Genomic DNA, 22771 nt, shown 5'->3' with positions numbered 1-22771 from the left:
TGAGAAGTGTATAGGGCATAAATGTCCTTTAGTGCGAAAGAAAGATGCCTGTAATTTGATTTTGAGGGAGAAGTTAACATTTTATCTATGGTATCTTGCTTATGGTAGAAATTGTATAATTCATACTCAGAAAAGTCAAAAATTGATATGAAATTTTCCAAATATAAAGTTAGAAGTTTTGAAATTAGTTTTTAAAAGTGTGTTGAGTATGGGTTTTAGTTGTAACATCGGTATGACATTTTCCAAATAATAAATTGGAACTTGTAAAGTTATTTTTTTGCTGTGTTCATTTGCATACTGATTTTAGTAGTGACGTGGCCTTCTCTTTTATTTAGACAGCTGCAGCCGATGGGCATAGCAATGACCTCCTTCCTCAGATTATTCAGTGTTTTGCTTGTCCACAGTGCTTTCTTCTGTTTAGTGCCAAGGATGAGTGTTTGAAGCATATGTCTACAAGGAACCATTTCCGTCAGAGCTTTAAACTGGGTGGTATGTTAATATATTGCTGCTAACGTTTTATAAATGAGTTACATCTTTGCAAACTTAGACCTTTCAAAGTACTCTTCTAAGTTAGCTATACTTCTCAGTTTAGAATCATAAAAATGAAAAAAAATTAAATTCTTAATTTTCAAAACTGTTTGTGTCATTGAGTATTGTTTAAACCTCTCTTCTGTCTTTTAGACAAGGTCTTACTTTGTAGCTCTAGTTGGCCTTGAACTCACAGTGATCTGTCTTTCAGCCTCCTGAGATTAGATTAGTCCTGGTGGATTAAAGGCATGTGCCACCTCCACCCAGCTATGTCTTTTCTATTTGAGGGATGAAAAGAAATGTGGGAGGTAAAGCACATATTCAGAACAGTGTTTTATTACACCTAGAAGGTCTGGGAAATTGGATCAGAAGGCACTCTGTATATTTAAGCCTAAAAAATGGTCTCCCATACACTTTTACTTAACTGATGCCTTCAGGAAGGGAAGGAAGAGAGCGATTGGGTTCCCTGTGTTCAGATTACTTTGCAATTTGTGGTTCATTTTCTCTTTTAGATGATAAAGGAATGGGCCGCCCAATATCATTTCCATCTTTTGCAAAGAAGCTTTTGGTCTCTCTGTGCAAAGATGTTCCATTTCAGGTTAAGTGTGTGGCCTGCCACCAGACTCTTCGTTCCCACATGGAGCTCACTGCTCATTTCAGGTTTGTACAGCTCTAGTCTTAGGCTGTAAGGAACTCCTGGTGACATCTTCAGTAGGGGAAGGGTTAGGCAAGTATCTCCTGTTTTGTGTGTCTCCTTCAGAATAAGGATGCACAAATCTAGCATAATGAGAGAAGTGAGAGGCATGTGTGTGGTTGGGAAGCACAGGGATGCAGAGGGGTAGCCAGAGGCAGGGGTCCTTACGTGGGAATAGCTTCTCAAACTGTCCAGCCTATCACTACTTGGTGCTTAGTGAAAATTGTTCCTTTAGCAGAAAAGAAATGTGAACAGGATATATTCCTGACATAAGTTCGTCAATTATTATTAACAAATAGTTCTGGTGCTGACCTGTAATCCTAGCACTATAGGCTGCAGAAGAAGGGTCTCCCCATGCCAGCCTCGATTACATGGTGAAATTCCATCCAACCAAATGGGCCGGAGAGTTGGACAGCGTTTAAGAGCGTATTCTGCTGCTCTTCCAGAAAGCCTGGGCTTCATTCCCAGCATCCACAGTGGCAGCTCACCACCGTCTGACCCCTCCAGTTGCAGGGGTCAGACAACTCTGAAAACTCTGGGCCCACAAGAAGTATACAGATATGCAGACAAAACACCCATACTTGCTAAATAAATAAATGCAGTTAAGTAAGTTAATCAATTAAAAAAAATTACAATAACGTCAGAAAACAGCAACAAAAAGTAGAATATTGGACTGGAGAGATGGCTCAGTGGTTAAAAGCACTGACTACTCTTCCAGAGGTTCTGAGTTCAATTCCCAGCAACCACATGATGGCTCACATCCATCTGTACTGGGATCTGATGTACTCTTCTAGTATCTCTGAAGACAGCTACAGTGTACTCATATACATAAAATAAATAAATAATTCTTTTTTTTTTTTAAAGTGGAATATTATCTAGAAGTTTATAGTGGTCATTCACATCTGAAAGAGCTTGTGAATCTAATTTGCTTTAAGGCCCCTATATCAACAAGTTTGATACTGATTGATGTTTTCAGAAGTTTGCCTTTAAGCCGGGCGTGGTGGCACACGCCTTTAATCCCAGGAGGCAGAGGCAGGTGGATTTCTGTGTTCGAGGCCAACCTGGTCTACAAAGTGAGTTCCAGGACAGCCAGGGTTATACAGAGAAACCCTGGCTCGAAAAACCAAAAAAAGAAGTTTGCCTGTATATTTTGAATCTTCTAATTCTACTTTAATTCTTATATGTGGATGAGAAAAATAAAATAGGGGTAATATAAAAGTACTTTAAGATGATAGAGTAACTGTGTTATTGAAAAAATCTTTTAGTACTTATTTATATTGATATTTTAAAATTCTTGTCATATAAAGCAGGGAAAACTTATGCTTGCTTTTTTTGTTGTTGTTTTTTGTTTTTTCTTTAAATCCAAATTAGGGTTCGTTGTCGAAATGCTGGACCTGTAGCTATAGCTGAAAAAAGCATTACTCAGGTTGCAAAAGAATTCATAGTAAGAGGTTATTGTTCAGATTGCAACCAGGTCTTTATGGATGTAGCCAGCACCCAAAGTCACAAGAATTCAGGACACAAAATTACACTTGCAAACTCAGTGGAAGAATCTGTCTTGCTTTATTGCCACATCAGTGAAGGGAGTCGGCCTCCTTGTGATTTACATTTATTCAGTCAACCAAAAATTTCATCACTTAAACGGATTCTGTCCGTTAAAGAGTCCAGTGCAGAAGATTGTGCCGTTCCGACAAAGAAGGTGAACTTGGGCATTGAAAGCCTTGGAGGTGCAACTGGTGTGCAGAGGCAGGGTCCAGCAGTCACAGCCTGGTTTTGTGAATGCAGTCGGCGGTTTCCCAGTGAAGAGGCAGTAGAAAAGCATGTTTTCTCGGCAAACACGATGTGCTATAAGTGTGTGGTCTGCGGAAAGGTTTGTGAAGATTCAGGGGTCATGCGTTTACACATGAGTCGGTTTCATGGAGGGGCGCATTTAAATAACTTCCTATTTTGGTGTCGGACGTGCAAAAAGGAATTAATAAAGAAAGATGCCATCATGGCACACATTACTGAGTTTCATAGTGGGCATAGATATTTTTATGAGATGGATGAGGTAGAGGAGGAGGCCATGCCGTCATCCTCTGCGGAGAGCCATTTGAATGCTGACACACCTCCTTCACCCATTGCTGTTGTTGATCACTGCCCGGCCAACAGTCCTCCCAGGGGCAGGTGGCAGTGCCGCATCTGCGAGGACATGTTTGATTCCCAGGAGTGTGTGAAGCAGCACTGCATGTCCTTGACAAGCCACCGGTTTCACAGATACAGCTGTGCCCACTGCAGAAAGACTTTCCATAAAGTGGAGACTCTGTACCGACATTGCCAGGACGAGCATGACAATGAGATCAAGATGAAGAACTTCTGTGGGCTTTGTGATCTCATTTTTAACAAGGAAGAAGAATTTCTGTGTCACTATAAGGAACACCACAGCACAGATTATGTGTTTGTGTCAGAAAAAACTAAAACCTCAATTAAAACTGAGGCCGATTTTAAAATAGTAGAGACCAGTAATTTACTAAGCTGTGGCTGTCATGAGAGTTACATCTGTAAAATCAACAGAAAGGAAGACTATGATCAATGTCTTCCAGTCCTGCTGAAGAAAGGTAGGCTGTGGTTTCGCTGCAGCTCGTGCTCAGCCACAGCACAGAATGTGACCGACATTAACACTCACGTCTGTCAAGCGCACAGAAAAGAGAAAAGTGATGAGGAGCAGCAGTATGTGATCAAGTGTGGCATCTGCACCAAGGCGTTCCAGAACACAGAGAGTGCTCAGCAGCACTTCCACAGGAAGCACGCGGCCCTCCAGAAACCCACCGCGACCCCGGGCGGAGCGGACAGCAAAAGCACATGCCAGCTGGCTGCTAGTGCCTCACATGCTGAGGAAAACCTGAAACAGGCGAGCTATCAGAAACATTCAGACGTGGAAAAGGGAGCTGAGCATGACCTACGCTGCCAGAACATAGGTATGGCTTTACAGCGTGGGACAAGTTTGGCACACTCATACTGGGACGTACGTAAGCACATATGTACCCACTAGCAGAAGCTGAGTGAGTGCTGACATCAGCTGCATCAGAGATAACAGCAGCCAATGTGCTCTTTCAGGAATTTGTGCTTGTGCTGTCTTTAAATACTAGAGTAGATCTTTCTGTTTACAAAGAAATGAATTTTGAGAGATGACAGGTTGTATTACTCTTTCTAAAAGATTTGAGAGTTATTCTGAACCTTAAAAATCACATTTTCCTTAAAATATGAAGGTTTGTTAAAAAGCAAATTTTTCCCCTTTGTGTGTGAGTGTGTGTTTATGTCTGTGTATCTTTGTGTTGTGCTTAAGTTTTGTGCATGCTAAGCAAATGCACTATCATTGAGCTACATCAGCAGCTCTAGATGAATTCCTTTTGTATCTCTTCAGTCTTGTTCTTGTTTGTTTGTTTTTAAATAAAAATAAAGTTGGGGCTGTAGAGATGGCTCAGTGGTGAAGAGCGCCGACTGCTCTTCAGAGGACCCAGGTTGACTTCCCAGCAGCCACATGGCACCTCTCTGTAACTCCAGTCCAGGGGACTTGACACCTTCACACAGACACACATTCAGGGAAAACACCAGTGAACATCAAATAAAAACACGTAATTTAAATCAATTTTAAGTTTAACTTTTTGTTTGCTTTGGTTTTGTCTTTTTAAGACCAGGTCTCACACACTAGCCAAGGTTGGCCTGGATTTAGCTAGAATGGTCTAGAAATTGTGCCAGTTCTTCTGTCTTCTGAGTGCTGGCGTTACAGTCATGACTTGTGATGCTGGGTCTGGCTTCATTCTTTAAATATGAGAATTGTAAGTGTAGTGTAAGATGACATTGTGGCAAAGCTTTGTAATAAACAATTCAGATAGTGATTGGAAGTAAAAAGCCCCAAGTGGTAGCTTGCACTGAGAACTCCCTTTGACCTTCCCCCCAAATGATTGGATTAAGTAAATAGAATAGTGCTTTGATTTATTTAAAGGTTTAGTTATTTTTCACTAGATAAAATATATCTGTAGACTTTTGAATATTAACCTGGTGAACTGTAGAAGGTAGAGTAGAAACAGTGAGAACAAGTTGGCTGATAGAATAAAGTTTTTGTGGTTCTTTTTAAAAAAATCATTTGTTTATAAAGTAGCATTTCAGTAATATCTCAGTAATAGTTTTTAACATTTGTCCCACTCTGTCTGCCTGATGATCAGAACCCTCTGCAGTGGGCCTGTACCTAGCATCTCTTGGTGTCAGCTGAGGTACAAGGAACCCCCTTGGTTCTTGCCCCTGTCACAGCACCTGCTAGACTCCAAGATGCTTATCTAGGATAGAGCACCTTGCCTCAGTCTTTCCTGGGGAAACACAGCCCCTGCTGGACCAAGAGGTCGATAGGCTCAGAACTGGCTGGCGGCATGTGTGGAGGAGGCCCAGCAGCTGAGGCTGGCAAGCTGGGGCTCTGGTTAGATTTTGATTACCATTGATCTATTTGGTGACATGGAGTCTTACACTGTTAATTCTCAGACGGTTGTCATACTCTTGGGCTCAAGTGACCCTCCCAACTCAGCCTTCGGACTATGGATGTGCGACACTACACCAGACTCCAAACTGTTGATTTCACAGGTTTGCTCTGTAGAGCACATAGGTCTTGATGCTTAGTTGTGGATTTTCAATGAGGAAGCATTAAATCTCTCATGGTGCAGTTAGTTCTAGTTCCAAAAAAGTAAAACAGTAGCCCCGGTGTTTTATGTTCTTTTGTGCTTTTCTTTCAGTTTTCTCATTACTTTGGGGGAATGGCTTGCTTGTCTGTGTTTGATAGAAAATGACAGTAGCATCTAGATCTAAGGTTTTTAAGAACCTGAAGATGTAACATGGCTTGGAAATAGGAGCGGATGGTAGTAACACATTGAAGAGGCTTCTGTTAATCCTAGTAGAAGCTATTCATTTAAAAATATTCCAAGGCCTACATGAGAACCACTAGAAGCTGTAAGGCCCTGTCATGGTGGAAAAGCTTGAAAGGGGCCGGGTAAGAAGGGAAGCATGGGAGATGAAAGGAGAGCCAGAGAGAACCTAGAAATAGGGTAAAGTTTACCAGCGCCTTTGTAGCAGCTGTGGGATCCGGCTTTGAAGCTCCCTTATTTGTGCTCTCTTGGGTGTTTGATCCTCAAGCCAGAGAGCTGCTAATAAATCCATACAGATTTGTTAGTAGAAAGGCAAATTTACTAGAGAAATGTAGATTCTCATGACAAAGAGCAAATTTTGTGTGGTTTTATTATGTCACCCCGGCTGCTTTCAGGTGTGCTCTGTACATTGTACTCTATTTTCTTTACAAGTTCTCTTCCAGCCTTCCTAGTTGGAACATTAGGACCTCATTTGAATGTTGTTACTGTGCATTGTATTCTATTAGATTATTTTTGTGTCTGTGTTGATATAAGTTCAAAAATCTTTTCATGCACATTGAATATTTATGGATAGTGAAATTCTATTTGACCTAGTACATTAATTTGTTAAAAGTAACTTTATTTTCAATAAAAAATTTTAATGGCTCTTTAACAAGAAACCTTAACCATGTCTGCAGTCTTAGCACTTGGGATGTGAAGGCAGAAGAATCATAAGTCCAATGCCAGCCTTGAGAGCATAGTAATTTTTTGAGTCCATTCTGAGCCAAATTAGATCCTGTCTCAAATCAAAACAAAACCACAAAGGCCTTATAGTCAAGTGAAGAGAGCTTAAGAAGGATATGATCACGTGTAAAGTATCCTAAACACTACCTGGCTTAAGTATAAATGGTTCTATACAGATTGAATTTCTTGAACAAGTTTCAGTAGAGATAAACAGTAGGAACAATGAGCAGTTTTGTATATAGGACCTCTAATATCTTTTAGACTTGAGGAATTAGGATATTTATGAACGATTCTTACTGCATTCATTCATGTTAATGTTTTTTTTTTGTTGTTGTTGTTTGTTTGTTTTTCTTAGAGGAGGAAGTTGAGCTTCCAGACGTGGACTACCTGCGAACCATGACTCATATAGTCTTTGTAGATTTTGATAACTGGTCGAACTTTTTTGGTCATCTACCTGGGCATCTTAATCAAGGAACATTTATTTGGGGCTTTCAAGGTATGGTTCAGAAGGAAAGCATTAGGGGCACTCTTCTGAGAATCCGATTCACTTAAAAAGGATCCTCTGAGAATGGAATATGAGAACATAGTTTGAGCATCACCACTGTGCACTAATCTGCTAGGGTTACTCGTTTACGTTTATTTTACCTGTTATGTGTGTGGGGGTCAAAGGACGATCTGGGGATGAGTCTCTTCCTACATTATGTAGATTTTGGGAATCATTCTTAGGTCATTAGTCTTGGTGACAAGCACCTTTTCCCACTGAGATGTCTGGACAGCTGGCGCTAGGGATTTCGCTGCTGTTGTTAACATATTTCTGTGGTATTAACTCTGTTTGCTAACCCCAAATTCATGTATCTTTCAGAATATATTGAAGAAAGATTCATTCAACACCTATGATGTGTCAGGTTTTTAAAATGCAAGAAAGCAGGAGAGGAGGATTGTGTTTTACTAGTTATGTACGTTATAGCAGTTTAACATTAGCTAAAAACCGAAGTGTAAGGAAGCAGCCTGAGAGGCTCGTGCTTATTACAGGCTCACTGGAAAGTAGAGTTCTCTCTTGAACTGCGTTCTCAGAGCTGTGGGAGTGTTGTGATTTTCAGTATGCTATAGTTGCCTCTTTAGTTCGTCGTTGCTTCTTATGAAGTACCACACCACTACATACTTATTATATAAAACACTAGTCAGACTACGGGAAAGAATTCTTTGATTTACTGAGGTTTAGTGTAGTGAGTATCTGATGTATTTTTAGAGGAAATAGCTAAAAAAGGTAAGGATTGGCATTAAAGATAGAAACATACTAAAAGTAATCTAATGTTTTATTAAGTCTAGTTCTGCTGTCATACTTTTTAATTTTTAAAAATTCTTGATAATTTCATGTGTGTGTATGTGTGTACATATACATATATATAGTCATGTTCACCCCCATTGCGATCTCACATCTACCCTGAGCCCCTACTTCACAGAATTTCCTCCTCCTGTTTTCATGTCTGTTTCTTGCTGGCATGAGTGTGGGTGAGAGGTTGTTTAGTGAGCTTGGGTAGTCTTAGCACTGACTACATCACTAAACCAGTGACTGCCTCCAGCAGCTGTGGTCACCCGTCCATTGTGCATTGTGGATGGGCCGGCCCTCCCTGTGCAAGTCCTCGAAGTTGCCATGAGTTCACAGTTGTGGCAGCCGTGCCATGTCCTGAAGACTGCTTCAGAGCCTCTCTTACCATTCTTCTGCTCCCTCTTTCCTTGTCTCCTGGGTGGTGGAGGGAGTTAGGGCTGGGCATTCAACAGCAGTTACCTCAGTGCTCTGACTCCTCAGGAGTCTGATTTGACTTCTGCCCACACAAGAGAATTCCATCTGAGGAGGGCAGAGAGCACTAACGTGAACATAAGCAGACATATCTAGAATGTGTATGCATTGTTTCTTAGTCGCTGACTTTGACATATTTGTAAAACCTACCGAACTTTACATTTATGGAGAATGACACCATTTGAAGAATGTTAGCTTTTGTTTTTCACTCTGCTCACGATCCATTTGAACTTCCAAGAAAAGTTATTTTTTATGCATATGTGTGTTTTGCCTCTTTGTATGCTGTGCACAAGCTGCTAGTGCTCATGGAGACTGAGACGCTATCAGATTCCCTGGACGAGTTATAGACAGTTGTGAGCTACCTGTATAGGTTGGAAATCAAACCCCCTTTCTCTGGAAGAGCAGCCAGCACTCATAACCATGGAGACATCTCTCCACCCCTCACCCCATGAACTTCTACATGTGTAGGCAGATTAAAGGAAGTCAGTCTCTGTTCCCAAGGTTGTTAAGTGACAAGATGGTAATGCCTGTTCCAGGACAACTCTTGGTCATCCTGCCTCCACCCCGCATGCCTGTGAACCACCAGGCCTGGTTTATGAGGTGCTGGAGGCCAGACCCCAGGCTTTGCATTCCAGGCATCTACTCTGATAAGTGAGTTACATCTGCAGGCCAGTTCTCTCACATTGTAATTTAGTACTTTCAAGAAGGAAAATAGAGGTTATAGTTTACCTTGATAAAGTTCTCAGTCGCTTTGTTCCTTGCTTGACTATCAGATTTTTTTCTAAAATGAATAGGGGGAAACACCAATTGGAAGCCTCCGCTCAGCTGTAAGGTCTATAATTACTTGAACAGGATTGGATGCTTCTTTCTTCATCCTCGCTGTAGTAAAAGAAAAGATGCTGCTGATTTTGCCATATGTATGCATGTAAGTAGGAGCTTTATTAAAGACCTGATGTCAAGCTCTATGTGTCTGCATTTGAGTAGGCGAGTTACTAAAAACCAGATGGCATTCTAGGATGCATTTGGATTTTTTCCTTTTGGACTGTAATGGCAGTATAGATCGTCGTTATTCAGAGCTGATTTCATATAAACCATTCTGTGTCAGGTCCTCCACACTGCTGGTGTGTCTGGCCCAGACCCTCACACATGGACTACTTTTTATGGCAGTCCTCCAGAAGATTTCATCTGTATATAGCACACTTAGTTATATGTAGAATAAATAGTCAAGAGGATCCTGTACTTGCTGTGTACAATATACTTTTGCGTTTTAATATCTGAAACTGAGAGGCACTGTGTTAACTGTTGTTCCTAAATGGACTTTGCATTTACTTCTGTCTCCTAGTGAATCTCCTGAGCCAGGACTCACTCACTCCATATTATGTTTTCTGTGTGAGTCATTCAGTTCCTGTGAATGAATGCTTTTGCAGATATGTCACCTGCTGCTTCAGCCTCAGGAGATTCCTGCTTCCTTTGATTGAGTCCTACAGTTCACCTTCTGAACGTGTTCCCTGTAAGGGCTTATGTGCTCTTCCTTGAGGAGATGGCCCTAGGTCCCTCCATCATGCAGGCACCTCCCCTCAGACTTGTAGATTGCCTGCTGCTCTTTCCTCAGTGCTGCCTCAGTAGGTCGTCTTGTAATTGTTGACATCTAACATTTGACTTTTGATTGCCATATGTCAGCTATTAAGCTGGCTAGGGAGTCAATATAACATACTTTCCTAGATATGTGCTCCTTATATAATACATGTTACTTGATTTGAAACTCTTGCAGATTTTTAACCACCTGTACTGTTTGTTCCAACTTAGGCTGGCCGTCTAGATGAGCAACTTCCCAAACAAATTCCTTTCACCATCCTCTCGGGAGACCAAGGCTTTCTGGAGCTAGAGAATCAATTTAAGAAGACCCAGAGGCCAGCTCATATACTGAACCCTCACCACTTAGAGGGAGACATGATGTGTGCCTTGTTAAATAGCATATCTGATACTACCAAAGGTATGCGGCTGCCATCACGGTGCAAACCACCCAAGAGGAGATTTCACTGCAGAGAAAACCAATAAACTGCTGTCGTCTGCTTCCTAACCCTTTGTGCACTCGTCCGTCTGTCTTGCTTGTCCTTTCCTATATACTGACATCTTGTTTGTTTGCTTTGAGCAGGATCTCTTATAGCCAGGCCAGCCTTGCTAGCCTCTGTCTGGAAGAGGCTGATATAGCAGAGGCTAGCCTTGAACACCTAATCCTCCTGTTTCTTCCTCCCAAGTGCTGAAAATCTCGCCCTGTGCCATCACGCCTGGTATTATTGCTTTCATTCTTTAGTGTTTCAGAATGAGGATTCATCACACTAATTTTCCACAGCCTTTTTTTATTCTAATAAAAATCAGTGTCCACTTGTATAAAATATGTATTAGTGTCATAAAACAAATTAAAGCTCAGATTCAGATCTTCACTGTTTCTAAGATTACAAACTTAATCTTCAGATTTTTGGAAAGTGAAGTATGGTCTGCCACCTGAATACATTCAGTTTTGTCCGAATCAGAGATGTTAATAGGTAAACAAGAAAGCAATGCCTAGAAGAAAAGTATAGAGACTGTTTGAGAGCTTGGCTATGACACAGTGAGAACTTATAAGCTGTTAAGTCCCTGGGGAACTGGGCTCCTCCTCCCCCTCCTCCATTGCTCTGCTTGCCACTGTTCTGTCCACCTCTGAGCTTGTCCGTGGTTATGAGTTCAGTTTCACTGCCCAGTATTTGAAAAAGAAAGTAGTTTTGGTTTTCCTAATTTCTGACAGGAAAGAAGAGAATATAAGAATGATATTAAATGTTGTAATATACAGCTGTGGTTAAGTCACACTTGGTCCTTCTAGCAGTTCAGAGACTGAAGCAGGAGGATAGCTGTGAATTGTAGGACACCTTGGGCTTTGGTTACAAAGTGAGATCCTGTTTCTAAAGGTAGCAATCCCCCAAAAAGCCCTAATAATGAGAAACATGAAACCCGTCTCAAATTTAAAAAAAAGTAAAAATAGAAAAGAGTTGAAAATTTTGGCAAATGGCCTCTGCTTCTCGGACTGTTACTAGATGGATTTGCACTTCCCACTTCTGTTTTTTTCTAATAGATTTGAAAATATAGTTTTAGTAAAAACTCACAATGAAGAAGGTTACTCAAATCAGCAATTACAGTGGATCAGTTGATTCTACAAATGATGATTTTTACTTACCCTCCCCCTCCCTTTTTGATTTTTAAAATAGTCTCTCATGGCCAAATTGGTTGTGAGCTCCACATACTCTTGTTGCCCCACCTCTGAAGTGCAGGGTGTAATGTCACATGCCACCATGCTTAGCACTCAACTATCCGTTTTGAAGCAGTAAAGAAGCTGATCCTGGTGGCACATGGCTACTAGCCACCCCTAGGGAGGCAGAGCCAAAGGGAATTGGGAGTTCTCAGCCAGCTGTGACAATAGGTCACAGTGTTTATGCAAGATTATGAAGGAAAGTGAATTCTTCCCTATTATACCATGCCTTAGTTCTGAAGATTTTCTCCTATTCTGTAATTTTTATTTTCATCCACTTAGAGGTACCCCAGAGGCCCATCTTAGTCCATTTACATTATATTCAGAAATCTTTAATGTAAGTTTCATGTTTCAGAGATGAATGTAATACTTGTCACCTAAGTTTTCAGTAAAATGGCTTTCATTGAGGGCATACTATTTTACAACTAACTTTCTTTTTTTTTTTTTTTTAAAGATTTATTTATTTATTATATGTAAGTATACTGTAGCTGTCTTCAGACACACCAGAAGAGGGAGTCATATCTCATTGCGGATGGTTGTGAGCCACCATGTGGTTGCTGGGATTTGAACTCAGGACCTTCGGAAGAGCAGTCGGGTGCTCTTACCCGCTGAGCCATCTCACCAGCCCGTTTTTTCTTTTTTTTAGTCTTATTCAAACACTTAGAATTTAGACACATAACTTCTGTTTTTCAGTCCTCTTTTTTTAATGCTATGAGTTAGATGTATTGGATTATAAACGTTTGGGAGTGAGGAAGCCATGATTTAGGGAAGATTGAGTTACTAACCCATGGCCTCTGCTTGCCTTTTCATCAGTACTGTCCTGCCTGTCATAAGCCAGTGTTTGTGCTAGAGAGGGGTTCTTTACTCACCCACTTGCACTATAACTTACTGCCTCTAGCCGTGTGCTTTAAGACTGTGCTTTAGAGCAAAGGTGCTGCATTTTGTTAACATAAAGGTATATATTAGATTTTCTCTTTTTGAAGCAGTATTTAAGATTATCTATCTATCTATCTGTCTGTCTGTCTGTCTATCTTTTGGTTTTTTGAGATAGGGTTTCTCTGTGTAGCCCTGGCTGTCCTCACTCTGTAGACCAGGCTGGCCTCGAACTTTTATTTATTTTTATCAGAAAATAGAAATTAGTTGTGAGAGTTCTAGTGCCTCAAAAATAAACTGGCCCTGATGCTGAACACAGTCAGGGAAAGCAGTCAGCATTGTAAATGCCCTAGGATCCGTGTTGAGCCGTTAAACTAACCTCCCTGTCTTTCCGGCACCTCAGATTGTATATATGTAACCTGCAGTTGTGAGAAGTGCAGTAGCAGCCCTGGCTGGCCGGCCGTCCTTCCCTCCACTCTGTGTGGACCAGTGTCCTCTCTTGGGAAAGAGTTTGCCACAAACAACTTGTACTAGATGCTTCATACACAGTTTCTATGAGGACAGACCTAAGACTTTGCTGTATGCATTTCGTTGTAGCTTTAAATGAGTAAGATCAAAGTACTAAGTATAATTTGTGTCTGTAGAGCCAAAGATACCGAGACTTTGAAACCCATCTTAGAGAGTGGCTGTCCACAGCTGCCCTGAGCAGTGAACATCTAGACAGCTGAGGCAGCGCCACGCCTGTAGAATAGGTGTTAGGTTAAACAATTTTTGAAGTAAGTCAGATGGCCAATCTGCCTCTTGCCTCTGAGTCTTTATAGTCCAGTTAATTCTGTACAGAGGACTGAAAGTGGAAGAACCTGCTCTGCAGCAGTGTGTGCCACACTTGGTTCAGACAGACAGCTCCACGTATTAGGACCCTCACCAAGAGATGAAGTGCCAGGGTCAGTCTGCACGTGCTCTTTTGGCTGACCTAAACTTTACACTGTAGGCACAGAACCTGTTGATACAGTTGCTTTCTTTTGTAGGTTTTTGTTGTTGTTGTTTGTTTCTCTTCTCTCTATTTTAAAACAAGCTTCATTGCACTTTCTTACACATGGGCACTATGGAGGTCACAGAAGCACATACAGGCCTTGGCTCGCCAATCCTGCATGCGCAGGCGTGCTGAGAAGTGCCTTAGCAGCTGAGCCGTCTCATCAGCTCTTTCTCTGTTTTTAATATCTGTATTCTAGAAGCTGGATTTTGTTTTTAAAACCAAATAAAATGTTTCTCTGAGACATTGCTTTAAGTATTTAAAGCAGTATGTTTAAATAGCAAAACAAATTTCTGCAAAAACATATAATGAAGTACAAAAATTTAATTTTTACTCAAATTATAAGTAAAATCTTAATTTCTGGTGTTTTTCTGTGTTTTTGCAGAAGTAAGTACTAGTTATATTTAGTTATTTTGACCTTAATTCAGTCCCTATTATATAATTGCGTGCTCTGTATGTCTTTCTTTTATATATATATATATATATATATATATATATATATATATATATATACACACACACACATACAGTTGTATATTGACACATTGATAGATGTTCATTTAAATTTGATTAAAAGTGATTAGCCAAATAAATAACAAGGTCATTGGTTATACCAGAAGTGATTTTTTCCCCCCAATACCTGGTCAATCATTGCAGTTTATAGAACCTGGGAGGTTCATTATGAAAAAGCCATTATGATTCTGGGTGACTTTGTGCCATGTTGCCATTGTCAATTAAGGCTTTTTTTTTTTGCCCTTTATAGCGATGAGTGCCTCTGGTTTGAAAATATATGCATTAACAACAAGCTGTGCTGGGCTAGCAATGGGGCACCACTGAATAAACTTGGTATGAGAAAATCTTTGAAAATACTATCATTTGGCTAAGCATGGTGATTCACACCTGGGGCAGGAGTTTGAAGATGAAATGCAGGACACGGTGTTTTCAGAGCTGCCTTTGTGTTTCTATCTTACAGAGTGTGACAGCGATGACAGCTCGGGGGTGAAAGGATCTCCAGCAGAGGAGCTCAGGGCCACGGAGGGTAAGACCGCATTCCTGCTGCCCGAGTGTGTGGTGTCATCTTTAACAACTCCCCTTGCCTTCACTGTCCCAGTATTACTTCCTCTAAAAAAATGCTTCTTTCCATGCGATAATTGAAAAGAAGACCTAATCATTGAAGGCTGGAACACAGTAGCATGCTTTTGCAGCCTTTATTTTAAAACCTGTGACTAATTCCAGGAAATGGCAGTCAGAATTGTGAATTTTAACTACTCACATATTGGGATGTTTGACTTTTGTGAGTTTCTGGCTACCCTGGTCAATCTGCATTGTGTGCAACTGGGTATATTTCAGAACCTCCCCCATTTTGTTATTTTTGCAATCTATTTTATAGTTAGGACATTGAATGTTTTTATGGTTTTTACTTTAGGGAAAGAATTACTGTTAAAAATTTCAAGTAACATGCTGGAGACATAGCTCAGTTGGTGAAGTGCTTGCCCAGTATGCTGCATAAAGCCAGATGTGGAAGTTAACAGAGACAGTATCAGACACTTAAGGCCACCCTTGGCTGTCAATAATCTGGAAGCTCGTCTGGGTTACATGAGATCCTGTCTCAAACATTTAACAAATCAAAGAATCCAGAGGAAAGTACCTTAAATTTTCCACTAGTAAGATTTGAAATGCCAGCATCATGTCCATAGGGGTGAGACAGTGTGAGTGTTTCCCGATGATGCCTTCTGTCCAATACTCGGCCTACAGCGTCCCCTGCCGAGGCGGGGATCTGATCCCTCCTCTTTGCTGTAATCACCATTCTGTCCTTTTCCTCTGCACCACTGGCTCTCTTCTTTCCTGATGCTGCTACCCTTTAATACAGTTCCTCACGCTGGGATGACATCAGCCACAAAATTATTTTCTTGCTGCTGCTTTTTTTTTTTAAGATTTATTTATTATTATATCTAAGTACGCTGTAGCTGTCTTCAGATGCACCAGAAGAGGGCGTCAGATCTCATTATGGATGGTTGTAAGGTACCATATGGTTGTTGGGATTTGAACTCAGGACCTTCAGAAGAGCAGTCGGTGCTCTTAAGCACTGAGCCATCTCTCCAGCCCCTTCTTGCTACTTCTTAGCTGTAATTTTGCTACTCTTATGAATCAAAGTGTAACTATCTGCTTTCTGATGCTCTTAGGCGACCCCTTTGGCATCCACAGGGTCATGATGCACAGGCTGAGAACTGCTACACTACACAATACGTAGCTCAGATGTCATTTGTTTGATTTACTGGCCTTGCTTTTGTCTTGTTTTGCCGAGATGGTTGTCTTTTACACTGTTTAGGCAACCTTGAACTCACAGTCTTACTGCTTCAGCCTCCCTGGTAGCAGAGATTACAGGTAAACACCACATACACAGATACATTTCTCTGGTTTTGGGCAGAGCTATAGCTGCTATCTGTAGAAAGCTGTGACTGTACCATACCAGGTTCACTTGAAATAGTTGTCTTATCATCCCTGCTGAGCTCCTGGTGATGATGTTAAGGCCATGCTTATCTCTGCTTCACCAGAACCTAGCATAGCATGAGCAGTAATGATTGCTTGTTGGATAGATGAAGTTACAGTAAGAACTTAAAAGTGTGTTAGATCCACCAGAGCCTGTCTTCCTGCTACTGGATGATTACTACAACCTGTTTGAGACAAACTCAAAAAGTTTAGGACTGCTTAAATTAATGTCTTCATCTTCCCCAACACTGTCTTGACAGATGGTGTTAAAGGCAGGTAAATTTGTTTGTGGCTTTTGCTTTGTTGGTGCAAGCTAAGCTGTTCCTCCTGTGAAGGTTGCTGTCTGTGAACCAGTATCAAATTCTGACCACCCAGGCAGCCACATGACATGCAGTGGCTATGCAAACACTGGATCCAGTTGCCTGCCTTAGAGGCTGTATAATAGTCGCTGGCCCTTCCTGCATACTTTGGTGTTTATATTCTTTTGCTATTGATGGTGCTGGATTGATAGAATGACCTCTGGAAATCAAGTGTTACCTCTTCCATTCTTTTTTTTTTTTTTTTCCTTTTTTACACCTGCCTCTGCCTCCCCACCACCACCTGGCTACCTCTTCCATTCTTGATACAGATACAATAGGCAGTTAGTCAGTTGATTTTTACAAACTAGTTTTGGAAAAACTATATTCCTAATGTGACCATTGGGCTTTTGACTAGTTTTTGACAGAAATTTCCCTGAATTCCAGAAACCTAAAGCCCACCTCTCCCTGTCTTTGGAGATTACTCTGTGCTGGACCTCTCCAGCCAGCCCGGTGTGTGTCAAGCCCGTAGATGAATTAGTGATGCAAGGCTCTTCGTGTGGTTTCTGAGCTGACATCCTGTCCAGGCACATGCATGGCTTCATAAATCCTTCTTACACCAGACACTTTTGGGTGCCCTGACTTCCCAGAGAGACTCTGTTACTAAGTTTTCTAACCGGGGCTTAATGGTAGATTGTATGAGCAAAAACCGTATTTTGTTGCAATCTTTGTTGGGTTTTTAATTTCTGGCGTACAGCACATACCCCCTTCCCCGCACAGCATGGTACATGTTTTATCCTGAGAGGGTTTTAAGTTAGGGGAAGTAGATGGCTGCTTTTCGTTAATGTTTCGGGTAGCCTTGGATTTAAATATGGGGCTGCTGTGCTCTTTCTGAAGTCAGGGTCCAGGATCCCAGTGAGAGCAGAGACTGCTGACTACCGAACAGTACTTACTGTTAATCAGGCGTGGCCAGTGAGGAGGGCAGTGAAACTCCCACAATGCTCTCCTCTTTTTCCGTTAGTATCTTTCCTTCCACCCTGTTCCATAGCCAGCACTTAACATATTTTCTTACATCCTCAGATTTCCCTCTGTTGGTTTGCCATGTTTACGTGCGGGTGTGCGTGTTGGGAGTGGGAGTGCATCCCTGCATGCATGTGGCAGTCAGAGGGCTCCTGTGGACTCCAGGAGACAAAGCTCAGGCCATCAAGTGCCCAGCACACCCACCAAGCCACCTCTCCGGGCTACCTTGGGAATTCTCCCCAAGTGTGTTGCTTTCTTATTTTGTGGCTCTTCTTCCTTTTTACTCTCAATCTACACAGTTGAGCATTTCTGGCAGAGCAAAACCCTATCTATTGATTCCTGAGGGCATTAAGTGTGTGTCCTTCAGAGTGGAGTCTGGAGTCATCTTTTTAAATTTCTTTTTGTTTTATGCGTATTAGTTTTTGCCTGCATGTATGTCTGTGCACCATGTGCATGCCTGGTGCCTGCAGAGGCTAGAAGAGTGTTTCGGATCCCCTGGAACTGGACCTGAGGGTACTGGGAGTTGAGCCTGGATCCTCTGGAAGAGCAGCCGGTGTTCTTTTTTTTTTTTTTTGGTTTTTCAAGACAGAGTTTTCTCTGTATAACCCTGGCTGTCCTGGAACTCACTTTGTAGACCAGGCTGGCCTCAAACTCAGAAATCCGCCTGCCTCTGCCTCCCGAGTGCTGGGACTAAAGGCGTGCGCCACCACGCCCGGCTACAGCCGGTGTTCCTAACTTCTGAGCTATGTTTTTAGTTTCAGAGTCTGGCCCTCTTGCATATACATAGATTGGAAAGGCACAGCAGTCAAGCTGAAAAGTGGACCCTGTGCCTGCAGCTTTGCTCTCTCAGGGATGAACTTTGTCTTGTTGCAACCTTCTCATGGCTTTCACTGCCTTGCTGGACTCCACTAACACCTTTTTACATTTTTATGTTGTTAAGAGTCAGTTTTAAGAGACTATGGCCATTCAGGAACTCTACTGCATTTTAAGTTTGCTACTTGGAAAGAAATGTGTTAATAAAACTCAGACAACACATGATTACTTGTCTGCCGTCTGCTCTGTTTTATTTTTTTATTTTTTTAATGCAGATGTGGAATTAGAAGAAGCTATTAGAAGAAGTCTTGAGGAAATGTAATTAAAGATATTACCACACAACATCAAGTGGCCTTGAAGAGACTCAGGAAAATGAAATCTTGACCTTGTTTTCTAAAAGAGACCAGAAATCTACTAGGATAAATGTATTGAAAACGTTTTATTCTTTTCTATGTTCAGAATCTCGTATTTGCTTTGTATTTTGTGCTATTGTGTAAATAATGAATGAAAGAAAGAGAATACATACCAATGGAAACATAAATCATATTCTAATATGATGGGTAGCATGTTTCTCCAACTAATGTAGAATTCATGCATTTAGGTTATAGCCATTTTCTAGAAGGAGAAGCGTGTGTAAAGTTCTGTCTTTCCTTAGCATCGCATCTTTTTTTGTACTTTACAAATGACTGTTTTATTTTTTTAGAAGTGAAAATGAATATAAATAAAAGGTGCCATAACTCAGCTTTTTCCATAAATTCTCTGTGTTATGTGACCCTAATGTATAATATACCTTGGAGATGACTGTTTATGATTATTAGAAGAGAGCGATATATATTGATCACAGAACCAGATTCAAGTCCGTGAGGTTTCATGTGCTATCATGCAGCTGTATGCTTGTTCTGAGTACAGTTGCACCTTACTACAATAAACACATCTTTAAAGCAACTAAGATGAAATCTTTTCTATCCCTTTCAGATTTTAGTAAGAACCTTACCAGTGGAAGAAGCAGCATCTCATTGCCTGAATGTGTAGGTTTCATGTTATTTGGGCAGGAATGTTACATAAAATATTTGAGACATAATTTGTCAATATTAAATACATTTCTCTAGCTGGACATGCCTGTGATTCCAGTACAAAGTCTGAGGCAGGAGGACCACCCTGTGGTGAGACTCTGCCTCAGAAAGACAAAATAACAAATTTCTAAATATCAAGCTTTTATTTATTTATTTATTTATTTATTTATTTATTTATTTAATGTATGTGAGTATACTTAAGAGGGCATCGGATCCCCTTACAGATGGTTGTGAGCCACCATGTGGTTGCTGGGAATTGAACTCAGGACCTCTGGAAAAGCAGTCAGTGCTCTTAACCACTGAGCCATCTCTCCAGCCCAAGCTTTTGTTTTTGCTAAAACAGAAAGATGTAGCTTGAATTTTGTCTTTTCTCTGCAGCACTGGATAATTTAGTCTGAAATGGAATGTCTGGTCTTTCGTGTTCCTTCTTTGGGCTCTCCTGGAGAGCTCCTAGGATGGTCTGTGACATCGCCGTCCTCTTGTGCTTTCTGAGTAGCCCTACATAGACTTTAGTAGATATTATAACTTGAGAGTTTGCTATTCATATTGCAAAATCGACCAGACTGTAGTTTATTTTTCTTCTGTTTTTGTTTTCTTATTTTATTTCATGTATATGGGTATACTGTCGCTATCTTCACACACACCAGATGAGGGCATTGGATCCCATTACAGATGGTTGTGAGCTACCATGTGGTTGCTGGGAATTGAACTCAGGACCTCCAGATTAGTGCTTTTAACTGCTGAGCCATCTCTCCATTCTCCTGTTTCTGTTTTTAAGTTGGTGTCACTGTGCATCCCAAGCTGCTTTGACATTTATGTTAAGGTGTCAAGCAAGACCATTAAAAGTACTCCTCAGGCCTTAGACACACTTGCAGGGGTTATAGCAAAATGGGCATCCCTGAAAGATGTGGAGCTCATCCAAGCACGGTGTGTACGGACCATCTCTTAGGGAGCTTCTGGGCTAAGTATGTGGCTCAGTGTCTACACAGCATGCACAGCATTTTGAGCTGTAATAGACATTTTGAGCTGGACATTGTGGTTTGACAAGAAAGGGGTAGTTCAGAAACTACTAAGAGGAAATGTCATTATCACTAACTGCATTTCTATTTACTAAGTGATGTTAAATGTTATAAAACTGCTTTGTGGCCGGGCGTGGTGGCGCACGCCTTTAATCCCAGCACTCGGGAGGCAGAGGCAGGCGGATTTCTGAGTTCGAGGCCAGCCTGGTCTACAAAGTGAGTTCCAGGACAGCCAGAGCTACACAGAGAAACCCTGTCTCAGAAAACAAACAAACAAAAAAAACGGGAAAAAAAAAATTGCCCTATCTGTTGGGTAATGTGCTGACTGAAGAAGGGAGGGTAATGTATATAGGGTTGGGACTGAGCTTACCTGCAGCTCTGGGGATCATCAATCTGGGGCAGCATCTTGCTGCACAGCCTAGGTTAGCCTCCAGCTTGCTGGGATTGCATATAGGCACCACTGTGCTCAACTCAGAAGGAAAAATCTCACTGATAAATGAGCTTAAGCAAAGATTGGAAGGAGGCTAAGGAAAGAGCCATGTGAAAAGCTTCCACAATGGCCCCTGACATTGAGAGACGCTGCTCTGTTTACTCTGGTGAGCCACTGGAGGTTTTGGAGAGTTTATGATACAGTCTACTGTGTGTGAACACTGTGTGTGTTGAGGGTACATGGGAGAGGCAAGACATATGCTGAGAGAGCAGATGGGGCTCTGCAGTCATCCGGGTGAAGACTGACCAGGATGTGTTGGTGGAATCAGGATGGACTCTGAAGGTAGGGCTGGTACTTAATGGATTGTAGCTAGGATACAAGAGTGAAAGAGTCCAGGGCCAGTCTAGGCTAGGTGACTGAAGATTACCTGTTTTGCCGATTGTGAGGCCAGACTCACTTTTACAACCCCCAGGATGTAAAAGGCAAAGATTTGCCACCTGCACCAGGCAGGAAGAGTCCCAGGGCCATTACCAAAGCAAAGCTCTCCACAAGCTCAGGAAGCACTGAGGTGTTTGTTTTTTTTTTCTTTCAGGAATCCTGTACATATTCATGAAGGAGCATGCCTATTCCAAAGCATGCTCAGTTTAAAGTCATAGTTCATATAAGGAAAAGAGCCTAGACCGGCCATTAGACAGGAGCATACCTGTAGCAATTTAGTCTGGAGAGGCCTCTGCATGTTCAACGTGTGGGCCATTAAAACAAACATTTGAAGACACCTGCCATTTTAGTTACTTTGCTACTGCTGTGATAAGACACCATGACCAAGACAACTTGTAAAAGAAAGCATTTAACTGGACTCAGATCCAGAGGGTCTGAGTCTGTGATGGCCGCAGAGGCACATCCTGAGCACTCAGATCTCAGACCCAAGTGGAGGCAGAGAGACATCGGGAATAGCTTGGTCTTTTCAAACCTGCCCATAGTGATGCACCTCCTCTAGCAAGGCCACACCTCGTCCTCCCCGGTGGTGGTGGATGACTAAGTGTTCAAGTACTAGAGAGCGCAGATGGCATCTCATTCAAACCTCCACAGCTGCCTGGCTTCGTTGCCAACCTAACAGAGGCAGATGCTATGCCATAGAGCTATGTCTGCGGCCACTTTTTTATTTTTCCTTTGACACAGGTGCTTGCTGAAGCTACCCAGCCTAGCCTTGAATCCACTCTGACCCAAGTTACACAACCCCTTGTCAGCCTCCAGGGGAACATTAGACCTGACACCTGCCCAAGTTCAGACTTTCAAGATGTCCACAAAAATGTTCAGATTTCACGTTTGTGTCATGAGATGACAGTATTTAATGAAGCCAAGACAATCCACCTTTTATTAATATTAAGACGAGTTCGGGGTGGGGTGGGTGGGGACAGGATATTAGAAGCTGTACTTAAAGGGCTTGTCTCTGCTCAGTAACCTAAGGGCTTTGAGTTCTGGGTAAAGGATGTAAATGAACTTTGTTTTCCATTTTCCGTACCCTGTACACTGAGAGGACAAAGCACAACTTCGTATTTCAGACCTACTGACCTCTGCAGCTTCGGACATATGAGCCTATTGAATATCATTCGCAGAGGATCCAAACAAGTTATGTGTGAAAGTAATAATCCTTTCATTGGAAAAGCGAGAAAACACAGATGCACTTGGCTTCTCCTTATTTGGAGCCTGTGGTCCAGGCTTTCCCTGTCCTGTCCCGAACCTGCCTGGTCACCGGACAGGTCGAGCAAGTAGAGACTGCCCTAGGGCGTACTGGATTGTCTC

The 22771-nt window shown here is 41.7% G+C and overlaps 1 protein-coding gene across 1 annotated transcript in view; it reads left to right on the top strand.

Moving 5' to 3' along the window:
- Znf451 (zinc finger protein 451) overlaps positions 1–19173 on the top strand; it is a 54371-nt gene extending 35198 nt beyond the window's left edge. The window contains exons 8-15 of the mRNA XM_021197250.1: positions 336–489; positions 1041–1188; positions 2594–4179; positions 7193–7333; positions 9433–9563; positions 10445–10631; positions 14801–14866; positions 18722–19173. Of these exons, the coding sequence (XP_021052909.1) occupies positions 336–489; positions 1041–1188; positions 2594–4179; positions 7193–7333; positions 9433–9563; positions 10445–10631; positions 14801–14866; positions 18722–18768 (2460 nt within the window). The 3' untranslated portion in view covers positions 18769–19173. The remainder of the gene's footprint in view (positions 1–335; positions 490–1040; positions 1189–2593; positions 4180–7192; positions 7334–9432; positions 9564–10444; positions 10632–14800; positions 14867–18721) is intronic.
- Positions 19174–22771: the final 3598 nt, after the last annotated feature.

The sequence above is a fragment of the Mus pahari genome, chromosome 5 (assembly GCF_900095145.1).
Source record: "Mus pahari chromosome 5, PAHARI_EIJ_v1.1, whole genome shotgun sequence".
Lineage (NCBI taxonomy): Eukaryota > Metazoa > Chordata > Mammalia > Rodentia > Muridae > Mus > Mus pahari.
This window is presented reverse-complemented; position numbering and strand designations above follow the sequence as displayed.